Raw genomic sequence first — 21,260 nt, 5'->3', positions numbered from 1 at the left:
TCAAAATTATTTTCTGCATGTTTTAGAGTAGTTTTTAAAAAATATGACAAACATTTCTGAATATAAGTGTTTCATGTCTAATTATAACAGAAACTGTAGTTCTAGTAACAATGTTCTTTCTAGTGTTTTCCAACTGCTCTCATTTCTATTCCTTTACTCTTATTGCTAACACTTGCCTAAAATAACTTCTCCAATATGTTCAACATGTTAAAGAAATCATTCTCCTTCCCAAACACACTGCTCTAGCTGTGTTTCCAAAATCTATAAGCGGAATCAAAATGCTAGATACCCAGTGTATGTGTGAAGGAAGGATGTGTGATTCTTCTTTTCAAAATGAATAACTGAAAATTAGTGACCCAGGTTTCTCATTCAAGATATAAAGGTGGTGGGGAGTATAAGTAGCCTCAAATATAAATTCATATTTAACCTCCAATCTTTCCTTAGTATCTTCCAATTACAGATTGTCATTTCAAGTGTTTGTTGGAATTTATCTGCATTTTTAAGTGTCTTGTAACTGAAAAGTCTTCAGATGATAAAGTCTCAGACAGGGCCAGAAACAGAATTAAAATCTAACTTAAATTATACCAAAAGTTGTCTTTAAAAAAAAAAAAATCTGAATGGCCAACCCTTGGATCAAAATCCTTTAGCAACTCCTATTAATGTAGGGAAATTAAAAGTCCAAACTATTTGACACAATATTCAAGGCCTACTTACTTGTCTCAAATTCTCTCTCTTACGTTATCTTCTAAAAGTGTTGTTTCACCTTTCAAATATAGATCTAAAATCCAATGAAATGAATTGTTTTGTATGGTGTGTGGAGGAATCCAGGTTTTTTTCCCACCAAAGAGATATCCAATTTTCCCAGCATTATTTATAGAAAAGGTCATCTTTTCCCAACAGCATCTGCACTGCCTCTTTTACCATAAATTAGGCATCCATATGTGTGTGCATTTATTTATGGCTCTGGGCTCCATTCCATTCATCTATTTGTCTAGTCTTCTGCCAATATCAAATTTTCTTAACCCTAAGAGGCCTTAATAACTAGTAGAGCAAGTGCTCCCACCTTATAGAAGAAAAGATAATTGAAAAATATTTGTTTCCATTTATTTAATCTTTAATGTTTGCCAATCAAGTTTTAATATTTTCTGTATAAATGTAACATGAGACTTCTTAGACTTACTCATAGAAACTTTTTGCTAATGAGATTGCAAACGGTAACTTTTCATTTTTACACAATTACTAGCAACAAAAATACAAAATTTATGTTTATATTGATTGGTCTAACCTTCTTAGCATCTATCTACAGATTACTTTGCAATTCCTACATACATAATTGCATCATCTACAAATGATAAGAGTACTGTTTCTTCCTCTTCAATATGCGTATCTTGTATAGCTTTGTCTTACCAGACTACACTGACTGCGATCTATAGAACAGTATTGGTCAGAAGTGTTCATAGCAAAACAAACATGCTTGTCATATTCCCCATATTATAAGAAAAGATTTCATGTTTGAACATTAAGTCTGTTTGTTGTAAGTTTTTCTGTAGCTACCTTTAAGGAAATACTTTATATTCCTTGTTCTGTAAGATGAAGACTTTATTATGACTAAACATTGAATTTTATTAAACATTTCTTCCACATCTATTGAGGTGATCACCTTGATTTTTCTCTAATATGAAAATGTGATAAATTAACATTAACTGACTTCCCTCATATTAAATAAACCTTGTATATTTGAAATAAAATCAATTTAGTCATATTATCCTTTTTATATCTTCCTGATGTAAAGCTCTACCAATCTGTTTAGGATTTTTATGCATGTTCACAAGTGAGACTAGTTTCCAATGAATTTTCTCATACCAAGTTTTATGAAGGTATAATTGACATACAAAACCCTGCACATATTTAAAGTATACATTTTGATAAGTTTTGAAGTATGTATACCCTGTGAAACCATCACCACAACTAAAATAAGTTAACATATCCATATGTTCTTCCTCATACTCCTTAGACCCTCCTTGGCCTCCTTTACCCAACCCCTAGGGAACCATTCATCTGTATTCTGTCACTACAGATTACTTTGCATTACTTAAAATTTCATATACATGGGATCATACAGTAAGTACTCTTTTTATTCCTAGATTCTTGCATTCAGCATATTCTGAGATTCATCCGTGTTACTGGTTTGATAATAGTTTATTCTTTTTAATTGCTAAGTAATATTCCATCATTTTTTATCCATTCACATGTTGTTTATCCATTCACATGTTGATGGCCACCTGGATTGTTTTCAGTTCTGGGGTATTACAAAAAACCTGCTATAAACATTAACATACAAGTCACAAAGATTTTCCCCTACGTTTTTTCTAAAAGTTCTCCTTTCACCTCTTAAGCTTAGGCCTTTATGCTCTTAACCTTTGATGTCTAAAAAAACCAAAACATTACATTTTGCTTTCCTAATACTGCTTATCTGTCTTCTTTTTATCATGACCAAGCATGCCAGAGGCTTGTCAGTTTTTTCAAAGAACCAACTTTATTAGTTTTTTTCAAAGAACCAACTTTTGGCCTTCTTGATTTCTACTATATCTTTGTTTTCAGTTCACATATTGTTGGCTATGATTTTTGTCTTTACAACACAGGTCATTTAGACTTTAGAGCTATAGTTCTTAATTATGAACATAAAATTATTTGCTTTTTGTTATTTTTCTGTTTTGTATATTACCAAACTTTAGAAAATTAGTTAAAATGTGCTTTAAGGCACATTATATGATCAATTTTCATAAATATGGTATATGTTTGAAAAGAGTGTCCATTCTACATTTGTCTTAGATAAGTATGCCCATTAGATCAGATTCCTGAAATGTGGTGGCTCAAATTAATCTGTAGACCATTAAATGATTTTTTTGCTGAGCCTGATCTATCAATTACTGAGAGATGTACAGGATCTCTCCCACAATGATGATCAATTTGACTCTTCTACCTCGTAGTTCTGTCAATTTTTGTTTTACATAGTTTGAACTATGGTTATTAGAGAATTGTAGATTTTAAATTGTTACTTTTAAGACAGGGTCTCACTCTGTCACCCAGGATGGAGTGCAGTGGCACGATCATGGTTCACTGCAGCCTCGACCACCCAGGCTCAAGCAATCCTCCTACTTCAGCCTCCTGAGTACGTAAGGGCTACTGATAGTGATAGGACAGTGATAGGACAGGCATGCACTATCACGCATGGCTATTTTTTTTTTTTTTTTTGTACGGATGGGTTCTCATTATGTTGCCCAGGCTGGTCTTGAACTCCTGGGCTCAAATGATCCTTCTACCTTTAGCCTCCCAGAGTGCTGGGATTACAGGCATGAGCCACCATGCCCGGCCTAATTGTTATATCTTCTAGTAAACTGAATCTTTTATCATTATAAGATTTCTTTTTTATATGCACAGTAATGCTTTCTGACTTATGGTCTATTTTGTCTAAAATTAATGTAGCAATACCAACTGTTAGTATTTACGTGATATAATTTTACACTATTTAATGGATTTAACTATTGTGGACATTTCATATAAACAGAATCATACAATATGTGGCCTTTTGTGTCTGGCTTATTTCATATAACATAATGTCTTCAAGATTCATCCATGGTGTGGCATGTGTCAGAATTTTTTTCTTTTCTTTTCTTTGTGGAGGGATGGGGTCTCACTCGGTTGCCCAGGCTGGAGTACAGTAGTATTATCACAACATACTACTGCCTTGACCTCCTAGGCTCAAGCAATCCTCCCATCTCAGCCTCCTGAGTAGGTGGGACCAGAGACACAGGCCATGACACGCAGCTAATTTTTTTATTATTTGTAGAGACAGCTTCTAGTTATGTTGCCCAGGCGGACCTCAAACTCCTAGGCTCAAGCAATTCTCCCACCTTGGCCTCCCAAACTGCTGGAACTACAAGCATGAGGCCACCACACCCATCCAGAAATTCATTCCTTTTTAAGGCTGAATAAGATTTCATTGTATGGATATATCACATTTCATTTACCTATTCATCAGCTGATGGACATTTGGGTTATTTCTACTTTTGGGCTAGTGTGAATAATGCTGCTATGAATGTTTGTTTTTGTGCTATTTTTTTCCACTATTTTACTTTGAACCTTTTTGTATCCTTACATGTAGATGTCTCACTTATAAACAAAACATCATTATATTTTGTTTTTTGCCAATCTGACAATCTTTGTCTTTTAACAAGAACATTTACTCCCCTTATATTTCAGGTCATTATTGATATATTTGGGTTTAAATCTATAATCATATTTTGTGCTATTTTCCCCATCGGTTATATGATTTCCCTCACTTCTCTTCTTGATTGCTTTTGGATTGACTTTTAAAAATTATTCTATTTTCCCCCACTAATAGTTTAGGAACTACACATTACATTTCTATTTTACTAATGATTACTCTAGAAATTCAAACCTGCATACTGGATAACCAAGAGTTCTACTTGCAGGTTATAATAAAGACCTAATCAGAGCACCCCTCAAAAAACAACTACAAAGCCTATGCATTATAATACATGAATATATACCTGACATTTCTGGTGAGTAAACAGAGACAGATGGGTTCCAGGGGGAGTTCATGGTCACTCAGAGAATGGAAACATGGTGGGAGTTCATGGTCACTTGGAGAAGAAAAAGTAAGTTTCCTTCTCTCTAGCTTTTAGTCTGGGACTAACTGCAGTGAGGGGGAGAGAGAATATTCAACAGGGGTTGGGGGGGGTGCCTTATTAACTTTTCAGCATAAGAGTCTAGAAAAGAGAAGGTAGGAAGTTATCAATATTAAAGAATAAGGGGGGCCACAAAAGGGCAAGAGCTAGTAAGGACACCCCAAACTCAGTCTACCCAGATCTCTAGCTGGTCCTGAACAACAAAGCAGGGAGCAGACTCAAAGGATCTAGCCAAAGACAAAAGGTCTGAAAGGAGATCAAAGCTCCCAGTTAAGAAACTGAATGCATTTCAAGCCTAACTCAGAAAATTGTCTCCTAAGAAAAAGGAAATATGGCTCACAAAATAAAAATAACAGAATCCAGAGTCTCCAAAAACTAACAATAATAATATCCAGGACACAATCCAAAACTGCCCAACAAATTAAGAACCAATAAAAAGAACACATTCTCAAGAGAAAAGAAAACCAAGTGGCTCTAACATGAGATAAACCAAATGTTGAAGCTAACATAACAGAATTTTAAAGCAACTATTGTAACGAAGCTCAATTAAATAAAATACAACATGCTTAAATGCATGAAAATCACACTGGAAAAACAGAAACAATGAAAAACAATCAAATGTAAGTCCTAGGACTAAAAAATACAATTTCTGAAATAAAAAAATGTGTTGGATGAACATAACCAAATGGACATGACAAAACAAAAATAAGTGAAGATTGACTAAAGACAGACAAAAATTATCCAAGGTGAAAACAGAAAAAGACTGAAAAATGACAAATTTGTAGATACAAAATCAGAATAAACACAAAGAAAGCCACACAGAGGCATGTCATGGCTAAACTGCTGAAAGTAAAAGATACAGAGCAAGATACTGAAAGCAGCAAGAGAAAACCCAAATATTACAAAATGTGGGAACAACAATCTAATTAATGGCTCTCCAATTACAGGCTGTGATGCAGGCAGATGGAATCCTGGCAGAGGCCAGCTAACTCACCAAGTGGAAGAGTCGGAGTTGAGATTCCAGGGAGACCAAGACGACTAGAGTCTACAGGAAAGAGTACCACAGAGGAGACTGCTCCACAGAAAGAAAACTCAGGAAATGTGCACAAAACTCCTCAGCTCTTCAATTAAATACCAATCAGTGCATACATGTGATGAAACTACCCAAGGCTTAGGGAAAAAAACACTCAGAAGAACTAGAAATAAGAGTACTCTACACTCACAGAGAGCCAGGAATAGTGCCAGTTTCCACCTGCCGAACTGGTAAACCTCATGATTCAAAGGTCATTGCCCATGAATACACAAAATGATACTGCATCAGTAGCAGGGAATAATTAGTCCTACACTCAGGGCTACTCAAGATCCATATCACAAATCCCTTTTTTTGTTTTTGTTTTTGTTTTTTTGAGACAGAGTCTCACTCCGTCACCCAGGCTGGAGTGCGGTGGCGTCATTTCAGCTCACTGCAACCTCCACTTCCCAGGTTCAAGTGATTCTCTTGCTTCAGCCTCCCAAGTAGGTGGGATTACAGGCACCCACCACCACGCCCAGTTAATTTTTTGTATTTTTAGTAGAGGCAAGGTTTCACCATGTTGGCCAGGCTGGTCTCAAACTCCTGACCTCAGGTGATACACACGCCTCGGCCTCCCAAAGTGCTGGGATTACTGGTGTGAGCCACTGCGCCCAGCTGACAAATTTTTAAAGCAAGATTCCAAAGAATCAAACTGTTTTCAAGTAGACTAACTGTGTCTCAAAAGGAGAAAAACACAAAAAAACACAACAAAACCACTTCAAGAATATCTACTTACAGTAATATAGCTAGCACTCAACAAGGTAAAATTTACATCTGGCATCCAATAAATATTGCAAAGCATGCAATGAAACAGGAAAACACAATCCGTAATGAGAAAAATCAATAAAATAAAACTAACCCAAAAATACAATATTAGAATTGTCAGACAAAGACATTAAAGTAGGCATTATAACTATATTCCAGATATTGAAAAGTTCTATATATATATATATATATATATAGATGAAAACAAAAACATGAGGCAAAAACATAATGAATAGGATTAATAGCAGATTAGACATTTCAAAAGAAAAGATTAGTGAACTAAAAGTCACAGCAACAGAAACTAACCAAAATGAAACACAGAAAAGATAATTTGAAGCAAAATTAACAAAGTTTCAGCAAACTATGGGACAACATCAAGAAACTTAACATATGTGTAATTAGAGGCCCAAAAGGAAAGAGGAGACAGGAGGTGGGGAGGACAGAAAAAATAATGAAGAAATAGTGGCCAAAAACTTTACAAGTTTGATGAAAAACACACCCAAGAAGCTCAATCCAAGAATGAGAAAAGGGGAGAAAACTCCACCAAGATATATCATTAAATCGCACAAAACCAGTGAAGAAGGAAAAAAAAATTAAATGTACCCAGAAAAAAGATACATTACATACAAAGAAACAAAAATAGAAATAAAAGCAGAATTCATTACTGAAGCAATACAAATGAGAAGAAGGAAGACCAACATCTTTAAAGTATGGAAAGAAAAAGAAAAAAGTGTCAACTTCAAATTCTATACCCAGAGAAAATACTCTTCAAAAACAAAGGCTAAGTTCTCAAAAAGTTAAACATAAAACTACCATCTTGCCTAGCAGTTTCACTCCTTATCTCTACCCAAGAGCGATAAAAAATATATGTTCTACACAAACACTTGCATTGAGCGTTCACAGTAGTATTCATAATAGCCCAAACTGGAAACAACCTAAATGTCCGTCCAGTGTGTTGTATGGCCATACAATAAGAATACTGTTCAGCAATAAAAAAGAACAAAATACTAACCCATATTATATCATGGATGTTCCTCAAAACCATTATACTTAGCAAAAAAAGTCAGACACAAGAAACCACATAGTATATGATTTTAATAATACAAAATGTCTAGAAAAGGCCAATCTATACAGAGATTAGATTAGTGGTTGGCTGTGGGCAGGAAAAGGAATTTACTGTAATTGGGCATGCTGGATTTTTTTTTTTTTTTTTTTTTTTTTTTTTTTGAAACAGTGTCTCACTCTCTCACCCAGGCTAGAGCGCAGTGGCACAATCAAAGCACACTGCAGCCTTGACCTCCCGGGCTCAGGCAATCCTCCCACTTCAACCTCCCGAGTATCTGAGACCACAGGCGTGCACCACCACACCCAGCTAATTTTTGTAGTTTTTGTAGAGACTGGGTTTCACTATGTTGGCCAGGCTGGTCTCAAATTCCTGGGCTCAAGAGATCAGCCTGCCTCAGCCTCTCAAAGTGCTGGAATTACAAGCATGAGTAACTGCACCCCACCTCATGCTGGATCTTATTAGGGGTAGAAAGATGTTCTAAAATTGATTTATATCAATAGTTGTACCACTTTGTTGAGGTACTCTAAAAATTACTAAACTATACACTTGAAATGAGCAAATTTTATGACATATAAATATACCTCAATAAAGCTGTTTTGGCCGGACGCAGGAGGGTGAGGTGGGCAGATCGCTTGAGCCCAGGAGTTTGAGACTAGTCTAGGCAACATGGTGAAACCTTATCACTACTAAAAATTCAAAAAGTGGCTGGGCGCAGTGGCTCATGCCTGTAATCCCAGCACTTTGGGAGGCCGAGGCGGGAGGATCACAAGATCAGGAGTTCAAGACCAGCCTGACCAATATGGTGAAACCCTGTCTCTACTAAAAATGAAAAAATTAGCCAGGTGTGGTGGTACACGCCTGTAGTTCCAGCTACTTGGGAGGCTGAGGCAGGAGAATCGCTTGAACCTGGGAGGCGGAGGTTGCCGTGAGCAGAGATTGCACCGCTGCACTCCAGCCTAGGCGACAGAGCAAGACTCCATCTCAAAAAAAAAAGTTAGGTGGGTACAGTGGCACACACACCTGTGGCCCCAGCTAATTGGGAGGCTAAGGAGGGAGGATCAGTCAAGGCTGCAGTGAGCCATGATCACACCACTGCACTACAGCCTTGGTGAAGGGAATGAGATGCTGTCTCAAAAACAAAGCTGTTTTTGTTTTTGTTTTTAAAAAAAAAAAAAAAAAAAAATGTGTTTTCAGCCAGGTGCAGTGGCTCATGCCTGTAATCCCAGCACTTTGGGAGACCGACGTGGGCGGATCACGAGGTCAGGAGTTCATCAGCCTGGCCAATATGGTAAAACCCCATCTCTACTAAAAACAAACAAACAAACAAAAAAAACCACAAAAATTAGCCAGGCATGGTGGCACGCACCTGTAGCCCCAGCTACTCGGGAGGCTGAGGCAGGAGAATCACTTGAACCCAGGAGGCAGAGGTTGCAAGTGAGCAGAGATCGCACCACTGCACTCTGACCTGGGCAACAGAGTGAGACTTCATCCCAAAAAAAAAAAAGTGTTTTCAGATATGGAAAAGCCAAAAGAACTTGTCACTTGCAGGCCCACACTGTAAGAAACGTATGCACAAAGAAACTGATACTAACCAGAAATATGAACATCTACAAAAGGATAGAGAGCACCAGAAATGGTAAGTATAAAAAATATTTAAGATATTTTTATTTACAATTCTTCAAAAGTTTTTAAAGTTTTAAAAATAAAATGTATAAGGCCAGGCACAAGGGCTCACACCTATAATCCCAGCACTTTGGTAGGCCAAGGCAGGCGGATCACTTGCGGTCAGGAGCTCGAGACCGTGTCTCTACTAAAAATACAAAAATTAGCCACGCATAGTGGCGTGCACCTGCAATTCCAGCTATGCAGGAGGCTCAGGCAGGAGAACTGCTTGAACCCGGGAAGCAGAGGTTGCAGTGAGCCGAGACTGCGCCACCACACTCCAGCCTGGGTGACAGAGTGAGACTCTATCTCAAAAAATAAAAAATGTATGACAATAGCACAAACCTCAGAAGAAAAATGCAAGTATACTATTTCAAGGTTCCCGTATTATACGTGAAATGGCCTATCATCAATTGAAGGTAGATGGTTACAAGTTAAAGACATACATCGTAAACCCTAAAGTTACTATGAAAATAATAAACAGTAATGGCTAATAATCCAGCAATGGAAACAAACTGGAATCATAAAAATTATTCAACTAATCCAAATGAAGGTGGGACAATAGGAAAAGGGAAACAAGAAACAGATACGCCAATAGAAAAACATCTAGATGATAAATTTAAACCTAACCATATCAATAATCACACTAAAGTATAAGTGTCCATTTTGAAGGAAATGGTATTTTCATTGTCTTGATTGTAGTTACGGCTTCACAAGTATATATGTATGTTAAAACCTTCTAAGTTTTACTCTTTATCAATGTCAATATTGTGTACATATATATAGTATATATTTTATGTCAATTATACCTCCGTAAAGCTCTTTTTAAAAGTCAATAAGCAAAATTGAGACTCTAAAAAAAAACTTTCAAAGTTTCAAAGTGTTTTTTAAAACGGCAAAAAAGAAAGAAAAAGAAAGAAGCAGACATAAATAGAAAATGGAAATGAAATGATTCCCAATTCAAATATATCAATAATTACATTAAACATTGACTAAACAGTCAAATTAAAATTAAGAGACAATGCAATTAAGAAAATAAGACCCCAATTTATATAGTCTATGAACAACACAGGTTGAAAGCAAGTTAATGGCAAAAAATATACCACACAAACAGCATGAAGTCTAGAATAGGTGAATTATTATCTGATAAAAATAGATTTCAAAATTAAGTGTATTATGAGATAAACACGCACATTTCATAATATAAGAAAGCAACATCAAAATTAGCTGGGCGTGGTGGCGGGCGCCTATAGTCCCAGCTACTCGGAGAGGCTGAGGCAGGAGAATGGTGTGAACCCGGGAGGCGGAGCTTGCAGTGAGCCGAGATCGCGCCACTGCACTCCAACCTGGGTGACAGAGCGAGACTCTGTCTCAAAAAAAAAAAAAAAAAAAAGAAAGCAACATCAACATAAAGATGTAATAAATGTGTATGAAAGTAATATAAAATTTTAAAATGTGAGACAAAAACTGGCAGAATTAAAGGGACAAAGAATTCATCATAGCTGGACATTTTAACATATTTGTCTCTGCCATCAATAGAATTAGACCTAAACATCTGTAAGAAAACAAAAGAGGCCAGGCACGGTGGCTCACGCCTGTAATCCCAGCACTTTGGGAGGTAGAGGCAGGCAGATCACTTGAAGTCAGGAGTTCAAGACCAGCCTGGCCAACATGGTGAAACCCCATCTCTATAAAAATACAAAAATTAGCTGGGTGTGGTGGTGCAGGCCTGTAATCCCAGCTGCTCAGGAGGCTGAAGCAGGAGAATCACTTGAACCCAGGAGGTGGAGGTTGCAGTGAGCCAGACAGAGCCACTGCACTCCAGCCTGGGCGACAGAGTGAAACTCCGTCTCAAAAAAATAAAACCCCACAAAAGAGTCTGCATAATACTATTAATGCCTTGTCTTATTTTATATTTATAGAACACTATACCATAAATAGCAGAATACAAATTCACAGGATACACTGGGACATAAAGGAGAATGCAATAAATTTAAAAATGACTTCAATACAAAAAAAATTAGCTGGGTGTGGTGGCATGCCTCTGTAGTCCCAGCTACTCAGGAGGCTGAGGCAGGAGAATGGCCTGAAACCGGAAGGCGGAGCTCGCAGTGAGCTGAGATCGCACCACTGCACTCCAGCCTGGGCAACAGAGCGAGACTCCGTCTCAAAAAAAAAAAAAATTACTTTAAGAGTTATGATCTCTAGATCACAATAAAACTAAATTAGAAGTAAATAACAATAAAATAATCAGGAAAAATAACCACAGCTATTTGTAAATTAAATACACATCTAAATTAAATACATAATGATTGTGTCAAAGAAAAAATGACAAGAGAAATTGGAAATTATTTTGAACTGAATGACAGTGAATACATGTCAAAAACTGTGGGATGTAGCTAAAGCATTGCTTAGAGGGAAATTTACAGGAGTCAATGCCTATATTAGAAAAAAATAAAAGTTTCAATCAATTTCTAAGCTTCCATCTTAATCTGAAAAAGGGAGTTAAATTAAAAACAAACAGAAAAGACTTGGGATACCTGAAATACATACTGCTATATAAAAGAAGCCAATCTGAAAAAACTACATACTGTTTGATTCTGGAAAAGGCAAAATTATGGAGATAGTAAAAAGATCAGTGGTTGCTGGGGAGAGGGAGGGCTCTGCAGGGCAGAAGAGAAGGGGGGATGAATGAATAGAGGATTTGGGAGAAGTGAAAATATTCTGTATGATACTGTAAGAGCAGATACGTGTCATTACATATTTGTTGAAACCCTAAAACTGCCTGCTATGAATGGACTGTTTCTATTCTCCTAAAATTCATACATTGAAACCTAATCACCAATGTAATGTTGTTAAGAGGTATTAAGAGTTAAGAGCTAAGGTGTTAAGAGTGTTAAGAGGTGGAACCTTTGGGAGGTAATTAGGACACAAGGGCAAAACCCTCATAAAGAGGATTCCTGCCTTCATAAGGAGACCTGAACCGGGCGTGGTGGCTCACGCTTGTAATCCCAGCACTTTGGGAGGCTGAGGCGGGCGGATCACAAGGTCAGGAGATCGAGACTACAGTGAAACCCCGTCTCTACTAAAAAATACAAAAAAATTAGCCAGGCGTGGTGGCAGGCGCCTGTAGTCCCAGCTACTCGGGAGGCTGAGGCAAGAGAATGGCGTGAACTCGGGAGGCGGAGCTTGCAGTGAGCCGAGATTGCACCACTGCACTCCAGCCTGGGCGACAGAGCAAGACTCCGTCTCAAAAAAAAAAAAAAAAGACAGAGACCTGAAAAAGCTAGCTGGTCTTTTCTACCATTTAAGGACACAAGAGAAGTCATCAGAACCAGAAAGCAGGTCCTTACCAAACACTAAATCTGCTAGCACCCTGATCTTGGACATCCCAGCCTCCAGAAATATGACAAATAATGTTCTGCTATTTCTAAGCTACCCAGTTTATAGAGATTTTTTGTTTTCAGAGACAGGGCCTCACTCTCTCACCTAGGCTGTAGTGCGGTGGCACGATGGTGGCTCACTGCAGCCTTGACCTCCCCAGGCTCAAGTGATCCTCTCAAGTCAGCCTCCCAAGTAGCTAGGACCAGAGGCACACCACACCCAACTAATTTTTGTACTTTTAGTAGAGACAGGGTTTTGCCACATTGCCCAGGCTGGTCTCGAACTGCTGAGCTCAAGAGATCCACTGTCCTTGGCCTCCCAAAGTGCTGGGACTACTGGTGTGAGCCACTGTGCCCAGTCATGAATAGTCTATTTTTAAGACCATTTGTTAGAGCAGTTTTAGGTTAACAGCCAAATTGAGAAGGAAATACAGAGACTTTTCATACGTCCCCCACCTGCCCCTTCATATGTATATCCATGCCCCAACAGAGTGGTGCATTTATTCCAACTGATGAACCTACAATGACACATCACAATCTACAAAGTCCACAGTTTCCATTAAGGTTCACGCTTGATGATATACATTCTATGGGTTTGGACAAACATATAATGACATGGATCCACTCTTACAGTATAACACAGACTATTTTCACTGCCCTAAAAAATCTTTTATACTCTGCCTACAAATTCCCCTTAGTCTACTAATTTTTAAAAACATAAGAAAAAAGGTAGTATAAAATTGGAAACAAAAATAATAGTGGAAAATCTATGAAAACAGAAGCTGTCTCTTTGTGGGAGAAAGGACCAATAAAATTGATAACCCTCTAGCCAGAGTGATCAAGAAAAAAAAAAAGAAAACACAGGTTATCACCATCAGGAATGAAAAGAATATTACTGCAGACTATTTAGGCATTAAGGAGATAACAGAACAGTAGGAAAAAATGTATGTAAATTTCATGACTTAGGTGAAATGAACAAATTCCTTTAAAGATAAACTACAAAACTACCAAAACTGACCTAAGAATAAATAGAAAACTTGAACAGCCCTGTATCAACTGAAGAAATTTAACTTGTTATCAAAAACCTTTCCATAAACAAAACTCCAGGCCCAGGTATTTTCACTGGTGAATTCTCTCAAACACTTAAGAAATGAATAACATCAAACTTACACTAACACCTTCAGAAAACAGAGAAAGAGGGAATGCCATCTCATCTATTTTTTTTTACGAGACAGGGTCTCACTATGTTGCCCAGGCTGCTCTTGCACTCCTAGACTCAAGACATCCTGCTGCCTCAGCCTCTCAAAGTGGTGGGATTACAGGCATGCATCATCACACCCAGTGTATACCTCATCTAATACACATCAAAAACTGATTCCAAAACCAGATGCAGATATTTTAAGAGTAATTACAGATCAAAATCTCATTAATACAGATAATAAAATACTTTTTATATTAGCAAGTTGAATCCAATAATTTTTTAGAAAGACAATATATTATGAGCAAGTGGGGTTTATTCTAAGAATGCAAAGTTAGTTTAATATCTAAAATTCAGGCCAGGCGCAGTGGCTCACACTTGTAATCCTAGCACTTTGGGAGGCCGAGGCAGGTGGATCACCTGAGGTCAGGAGTTCAAGACAAGCCTGACCAACATGGTGAAACCCTGTCTCTAGTAAAAACACAAAAATCGGCCGGGCACGGTGGCTCACACTTGTAATCCCAGCACTTTGGGAGGCCGAGGCTGGCGGATCATGAGGTCAGGAGATCGAGACCACGGTGAAACCCTGTCTCTACTAAAAATACAAAAAAATTAGCCAGGCGTGGTGGCAGGTGCCTGTAGTCCCAGCTACTCGGAGAGGCTGAGGCAGGAGAATGGCGTGAACCCGGGAGGCGGAGCTTGCAGTGAGCCGAGATTGCGCCACTGCACTCGAGCCTGGGCGACAGAGCGAGACTCCATCTCAAAAAAATAAAAAATTAAAAATTAAAATTAAAAAAATAAAAACACAAAAATCAGCCAAGCATGGTGGCAGGCACCTGTAACGCCAGGTACTCGGGAGGCTGAGGCAAGAGAATCACTTGAATCCAGGAGGTGGAGGTTGCAGTGAGCCGAGATCATGCCATTGCACTCCAGCATGGGTGACAGAGCGAGACTCCATCTCCAAAACAAACAAACAAACAAAAATCTAAAATTCAATCAAAATAATACTCTACCTTAATAGAATACAGGAGAAAAGCCATATGATCAATTCAAGAGAGACAGAAAAAAAAAATATGTTACAAAGTTCGGTACTCTATCCCAGTAAAATAAACTCTCACAGCAAACTAGGAATATAGTGGAAATCCCTCAATGTAATAAAGGGCACCTATGAAAAACTTAGTTAAAATCACATTCAACGGTAAAAGTCTCAATGTTTTATAGCCAATGAAGAAACCAGGCAGTGAGATTTCCATTATCACCATTATTATTTAATTGTGAATTCTAGCCAAAGAAATAAGAAAAAGAAATAAAAGACATAGATTGGAAAGGAAGAAGTAAAAGTACCTTTATTTGCAGATAAGGTATATGTATAAAACCGTAAGGAAACCACAAAATAGCTAATAGAACTAACAAATGAATTTAGCAAGGTTGTGGATACAAAGTCTATAAACTCAGCTGTATTTTTATAAACCAGCAGTAAGCAATTAGAAAATAAATTTTCTTTTAAAACTCCATTCACATTGAATGAACAATAAAGTATTTAGGGATGCATTAAACAAAAGATGCCTAAGATCCTTATGCTAAAAACCATAAGACACAGGAAAAGGAAATTAAAGAATACCTAAATAAATGAACAGAATTACCATGTTCATAGACTGAAAGACGAATAAGGATGCAATTCTTCCCAAATAGATCGAAGGATTAAATGCAATCCCAAATAAATCCCAACAGTCTTTTCTAAAGAAACTGACAAGAAGCTTTAGAAATGTATATGGAAAGATAATAGATTACAACAATTCTGAAAAAGAACAAATTTGGAGGACTTACACTAAAACGAACTAATACAATGCTGCATTAATCAAGACAGTGGTGTGGTATAAGGATAGACCTGTAGATCAATGGAATCAACTAACAAATCTAGGAACAGACACACATTTATATGGTCAATTTTTGTCAAAGACGTGCCAAGAAATTTAACAAAGTAAACTCTTCAATATATGGTTCTGGAACAAATAAGTATCTGTATAAAAAAATATGCTGGGCATGGTGGCTCATGCCTGTAATACCAGCACTTTGGGAGGCCGAGGCAGGAGAATCACCTGAGGTCAGAAGTTCGAGACCAGCTTGGCCAACATGGTGAAACATCATCTCTACTAAAAATACAAAAATTCGCCAGGCGTGGTAGCACACACCTGTAATCCCAGCTACTCAGGAGGCTGAGGCACAAGAATCGCTTGAACCTGGGAGGTGGAGGCAAGTGAGCTGAGATCGCACGACTGCACTCCAGCCTGGACAACAGAGTGACACTCCGTCTCAAAGAAAAAAAAAAGAATACCTGCATTAAAAAAAATAAATTTCAGTCCATACCTTAAACTATCTACAAAAATTAACTCAAACCCTCACCTCTTACTGATACACAAACATTAACTTAAAATGAATCATTGACTTAAATATTAAGAGCTAACACTGGCTGGGAATGGTGGCTCATGCCTGTAAGCCCAGCACTTTGGGAGGCCAAGGTGGGTGGATCACTTGAGGTCAGGAGTTCTAGACCAGCCTGGCCAATATGGTGAAACCCCATTTCTACCAAAAATACAAAACTTAGCCGGGCATGGTGGCAGGTCCCTGTAATCCCAGCTACTCGGGGGGCCGAGGCAGGAGTATTGCTTGAACCTGGGAGGCGGAGGTTGCAGTAAGCCAAGATTGTGCCATCGCACTCCAGCCTGGGGCACAAGAGCGAGACTTTATCTCAAAAAAAAAAAAAAGCTAACGCTACTAATATTTTCAAAGAAAACATCCAAGAAAATTATTGCCACACTTATTTAGGCAACTTTTCTCAAGCAGAACACAAAAGGCACAGATACATTTTTTAAATCTATATGGTGGCTTTATCAAAATTAAAATCCTTGACTCTTCAAAAGTCCTAACTAAGCAAACAAAGATACAAGCCAGAACACTGGAAAAAAAATTCAAAACAAAGACTGGGCCAGGGGTGTTGTCTCATGCCTGTAATCCCAGCACTTTGGGAGGCCACGGTGGGCAGACCACTTGAGGTCAGGAGTTCGAGACCAGTCTGGCCAACACGGCAAAACCCTGTCTCTACTAACAATATAAAATTAGCTGGGTGTGGTGGCGCACACCTGTAATCCCAGCTACTCGAGAGGCTGAGCCAGGAGAATCACTTCAACACGGGGTGTGGAGGTTGCAGTGAGCTGAGATCGCACCACTGCACTCCAACAGGGCAACAGAGCAAGATTCTCTCTCAAAAAAAAAAAAAAAATACAAGGACTACAACACAACAAGATACACAATCTAATTTCTGATTTTAAAAAGTGGGGCAAAAGATTTTAACAGACATTTCACAAATGAAAATATATAAATGGGCAATAAACACAAAGATGCTCAATATTACTGTATTAATATTAAAGCTTAATATTATTTGTATTACTATTAATGCAAATTAAATCCATTACTATACACCCACCAGGACAGCTAAAGTTAGACAGTTAACACCACCAATTGTTGGCAAGGATGAGGAACAACTCAAATTATCATATGTTATAGGAAAATAAAAATGGTAAAACCACTTTGGAAAACAGTACAGTGTTACCTTAGAAACTTAAACACACATTTACCATAGGCTCCAGAAATTCCTCTCTCAGGGATTTACCCAACAGAAAAGAAAACATGTCCACACAAAAACTTGTAGAGACGCTCTGAGAGGCCAAGATGGAGGGCTCGCTTGAGACTAGGTGTCAGAAACCAATCAGGGAAACATAGCGAGACTCCGTCTCTACAAAAAATATAAAAATTAGCCAGGTGGGGAAGTGCATGCCTGTAGTTCTAGCTACTCAGGAGGCTGAGGCAGTAGGATCACTTGGGCCTAGAAGTTTGAGGTTACAGTGAGCTATGATCACACCATTGCACTCCAGCCTAAGTAAGAGAATGAGACCCAGTCTCTTAAAAATGCTTCGGACTGGCCGGGCATGGTGGCTCATGCCTGTAATTCCAGCACTTTGAGAGCCTGAGGCGGGTGGATCACAACATCAGGAGTTCGTGACCAGCCTGGCCAATAGGGTGAAACCCAGTCTCTACTAAAAATAAAAAAAAATACCCAGGTGTGGTGGCGCATGCCTGTAATCCCAGCTACTTGGGAGGCTGAGGCAGGAAAACTGCTTGAACCCGGGAGGCAAAGGTTGTAGTGAGCCAAGATCCCACCACTGCACTCCAGCCTGGGCGACAGAGTGAGACTCCGTCTCAAAAAAAAAAAAAAAAAAAAAAAAAATGCTTCAGACCAGAATTATTTTAAATTTGGGATATTTTTCAGATTTTGGAATATTTGCATTATTATATTTACCAGTGGAGCTTCCTGAATCCCAAAATCCAAAACTGAAAAAGCTTTGATGAGCATTTCCTTCGAGTGCCATATGAAAATTCAAAAAGTTTCAAATGTTGGAACATTTCAGATTTTAGATTTTTGGATTTGGGATGCTCAACCTGTAGTAGCATTATCATAATAGCTAAAAATAGATGCAAAACAAATCTCCCATCAGATGGTAGATTGAAAAATAAATAGCAGTATACACACACACATATACATTAAGGAATACTACTGAGGAGTGAAAAAAGAATAAAATATTAGCATACATGACATCGAGGCCAGACACAGTAGCTCACACCTATAATCCCAGCACTTTGGGAGGCTGAGGCGGGCGGATCATTTGAGGTCAGGAGTTCAAGACCAGCCTGGCCAACATGGTGAAACCCCATCTCTACTAAAAATACAAAAATTAGCCGGGCGTGGTGGTGGGTGCCTATAGTTCCAGCTACTCAGTAGGCTGAGGCAGGAGAATCACTTGAGCCCAGGAGGCAGAGGTTGCAGTGAGCAGAGATTGACCCACTGCACTTCAGCCTAGGTGACAAAGGGAGACTCCGTCTCAAAAAAAAAAAAAAAAATACATGACATGGAGAAATTTCAAAGTATTATGCTACTGCCATGCACAGTGGCTCAAGCATGTAATCCCAGCACTTTGGGAGGCGGAGGCAGGCAGATCACTTAAGGCCAGGAGTTCAAGACCAGCCTGGCCAATATGGCGAAACCCCATCTCCACGAAAAATACAAAAATTAGCCAGGCATGGCAGCACATGCCTGTAATCCCAGCTACTTGGGAGGCTGAGGCATAAGAATCACTTGAACCGAGGAGGTGGAGGTTGCAGTGAGCCGCGATTACACCACTGCACTCCAGCCTAGGTGACAGGGTGAGACTCTGTCTCTAAAAAAAAAACCAAAAAATTATGCTAAATTAGGATGAGAAAACTTTTTCTGTAAAAGGTCAGATAGGCTGGACACAGTGGCTCACGCCTGTAATCTCAGCACTTTGGGAGGCTGATTGGGGAGGATGGTTTGAGGCCAGGAGTTGAAAACCAGCCTAGGCAAGAGAGCAAGACCTCATCTCTAAAATAAATTAAAAAAAAAAAATTAAAAGCCCACATAGTAAATGTTTTAAACTTTGCAACGCATTCGGTCTATCACAGCTGCTCAACTCTACTCTTGAAGCACATAAGAAACCACATGCAATGCTTAAGGAATGAACATGGTTGTATTCCAATATAACTTCATTTACAAAAACACACACAGGCCTGGATTTGGCTCACAGGCTGTGGTGTGCTGACCCCTGTACTAAGAGAAAGAAGTAGTCCTCACAGACACAGATTGTTTTAAATGTCTTTGTAAGCCTCACAGCACTTAGCTAAGGGCTAAGGCTAACTACCAAGTCAATGTGTAAAAAAGAAATCAAGATAATCAGATAAGGAAAAATTACCTGTGGATCTGATCTTGTCTGCTAGAGCGAACTGGAGCTAATCCATCTATTTCATCAAAAAATATTATAGAAGGTCTCATCAAATATGCCTAGTAAAAAGAAAACAAATAATATTTATAGTATCTGTTTTCATTTTTAAAATTTATTATACTTTCTTAATAGGTAATAAAAGCAAATGGTACAACATGCAGCAGGTATGAAGGAGTATACAGCAAAGAGGAAATCTTACCACCCAGTCTCCAACAACCACGTCTCCTCCAGTAACCAACTACTGTTTCCAGTTTGTTTATTCTTCGATACATACTTATATACAAACCAAAGTGTATTTTTTTGTTTTTTTTGAGACGGAGTCTCGCTCTGTCGCCCAGGCTGAAGTGCAGTGGCGCGATCTCGGCTCACTACGAGCTCCGTCTCCCGGATTCATGCCATTCTCCTGCCTCAGCCTCCTGAGTAGCTGGGACTACAGGCGCCCACCACCACACCTGGCTAATTTTTGTTGTATTTTTTAGTAGAGACAGGGTTTCACCATGTTAGCCAGGATGGTCTCGATCTCCTGACCTCGTGATCTGCCCACCTCAGCCTCCCAAAGTGCTGGGATTACAGGCGTGAGCCACCACACCTGGCCACCAGAGTGTATTTTTTAAACATGCATGATAGCACACTATACACATTTTTTATTCATTTATTTTAGGTTTTATTTATTTATTTATTTATTTATTTTTTGTGACAGAGTCTTGCTCTGTCGCCCAGGCTGGAGTACAGTGGTGCAATCTTGGTTCACTGCAACCTCTGCCTCCCGGGTTCAAGTGATTCTCCTGCCTCAGCCTCCCGAGTAGCCGGGATTACAGGCATGCACCACCATACCTAGCTAATTTTTGTATTTTTAGTAGAGATGGGGTTTCATCATTTTGGCCAGGCTGTTCTCAAACTCCTCACCTCAGGTGATCCACCCACCTTGGCCTCCCAACGTGCTGGGATTACAGGCGTGAGCCACCGCACTCAGCCTACATATTCTTTTTATATAACAATGTATGGGCCGGGCGCAGTGGCTCATGCCTGTAATCGCAGCACTTTGGGGGGCCGAGACGGGCGGATCACGAGGTCAGGAGATCGAGACCATCCTGGCTAACACGGTGAAACCCCATCTCTACTAAAAATACAAAAAATTAGCCAGCCTGGTGGCGGGCGCCTGTAGTCCCAGCTACTCGGAAGGCTGAGGCAGAAGAACGGCGTGAACCCAGAAGGCAGAGCTTGCAGTGAGCCGAGATTGCACCACTGCACTCCAGTCTGGGCAAGAGCGAGACTCCGTCTCAAAAAAAAAAAAAAAAAAAAAAAAAAATGTATGTTGTTAAGTAATTTCCGTATAAGTACATAAAGACCTGTCTCATTCTTTATTTTTTTTTTTTTTTCTTCAGACAGGGTCTTACTCTGTCACCCAGGCTTGAGTGCAGTGGCATGATCACAGCTCACTACAACCTCAAATGCAAACAATCCTCTTGCTTCAGCCTCCAGAGTACCTGAGACTACAGGCAGGGACCAACACGCCCAGCTAATTTTTAAGTATTTGGAGAGATGGGTTC

The 21,260-nt window shown here is 39.0% G+C and overlaps 1 protein-coding gene across 8 annotated transcripts in view; it reads right to left on the bottom strand.

Moving 5' to 3' along the window:
- The window catches only part of ATAD2B (ATPase family AAA domain containing 2B), a 187,176-nt gene that overhangs the window by 94,245 nt on the left and 71,671 nt on the right, over positions 1-21,260 (bottom strand). For all 8 annotated transcript variants that reach the window (XM_055253338.2, XM_063623899.1, XM_055253339.2 and 5 more), the window contains one exon: positions 19,681-19,769. In XM_055253338.2, coding sequence (XP_055109313.1) covers positions 19,681-19,769 — 89 coding nt within the window. The remainder of the gene's footprint in view (positions 1-19,680; positions 19,770-21,260) is intronic.

Source organism: Symphalangus syndactylus, chromosome 18 (assembly GCF_028878055.3).
Source record: "Symphalangus syndactylus isolate Jambi chromosome 18, NHGRI_mSymSyn1-v2.1_pri, whole genome shotgun sequence".
Taxonomy (NCBI): domain Eukaryota; kingdom Metazoa; phylum Chordata; class Mammalia; order Primates; family Hylobatidae; genus Symphalangus; species Symphalangus syndactylus.
Note: the sequence above shows the minus strand (reverse complement) of the source record. Positions and strands in the feature narration are given on the sequence as shown.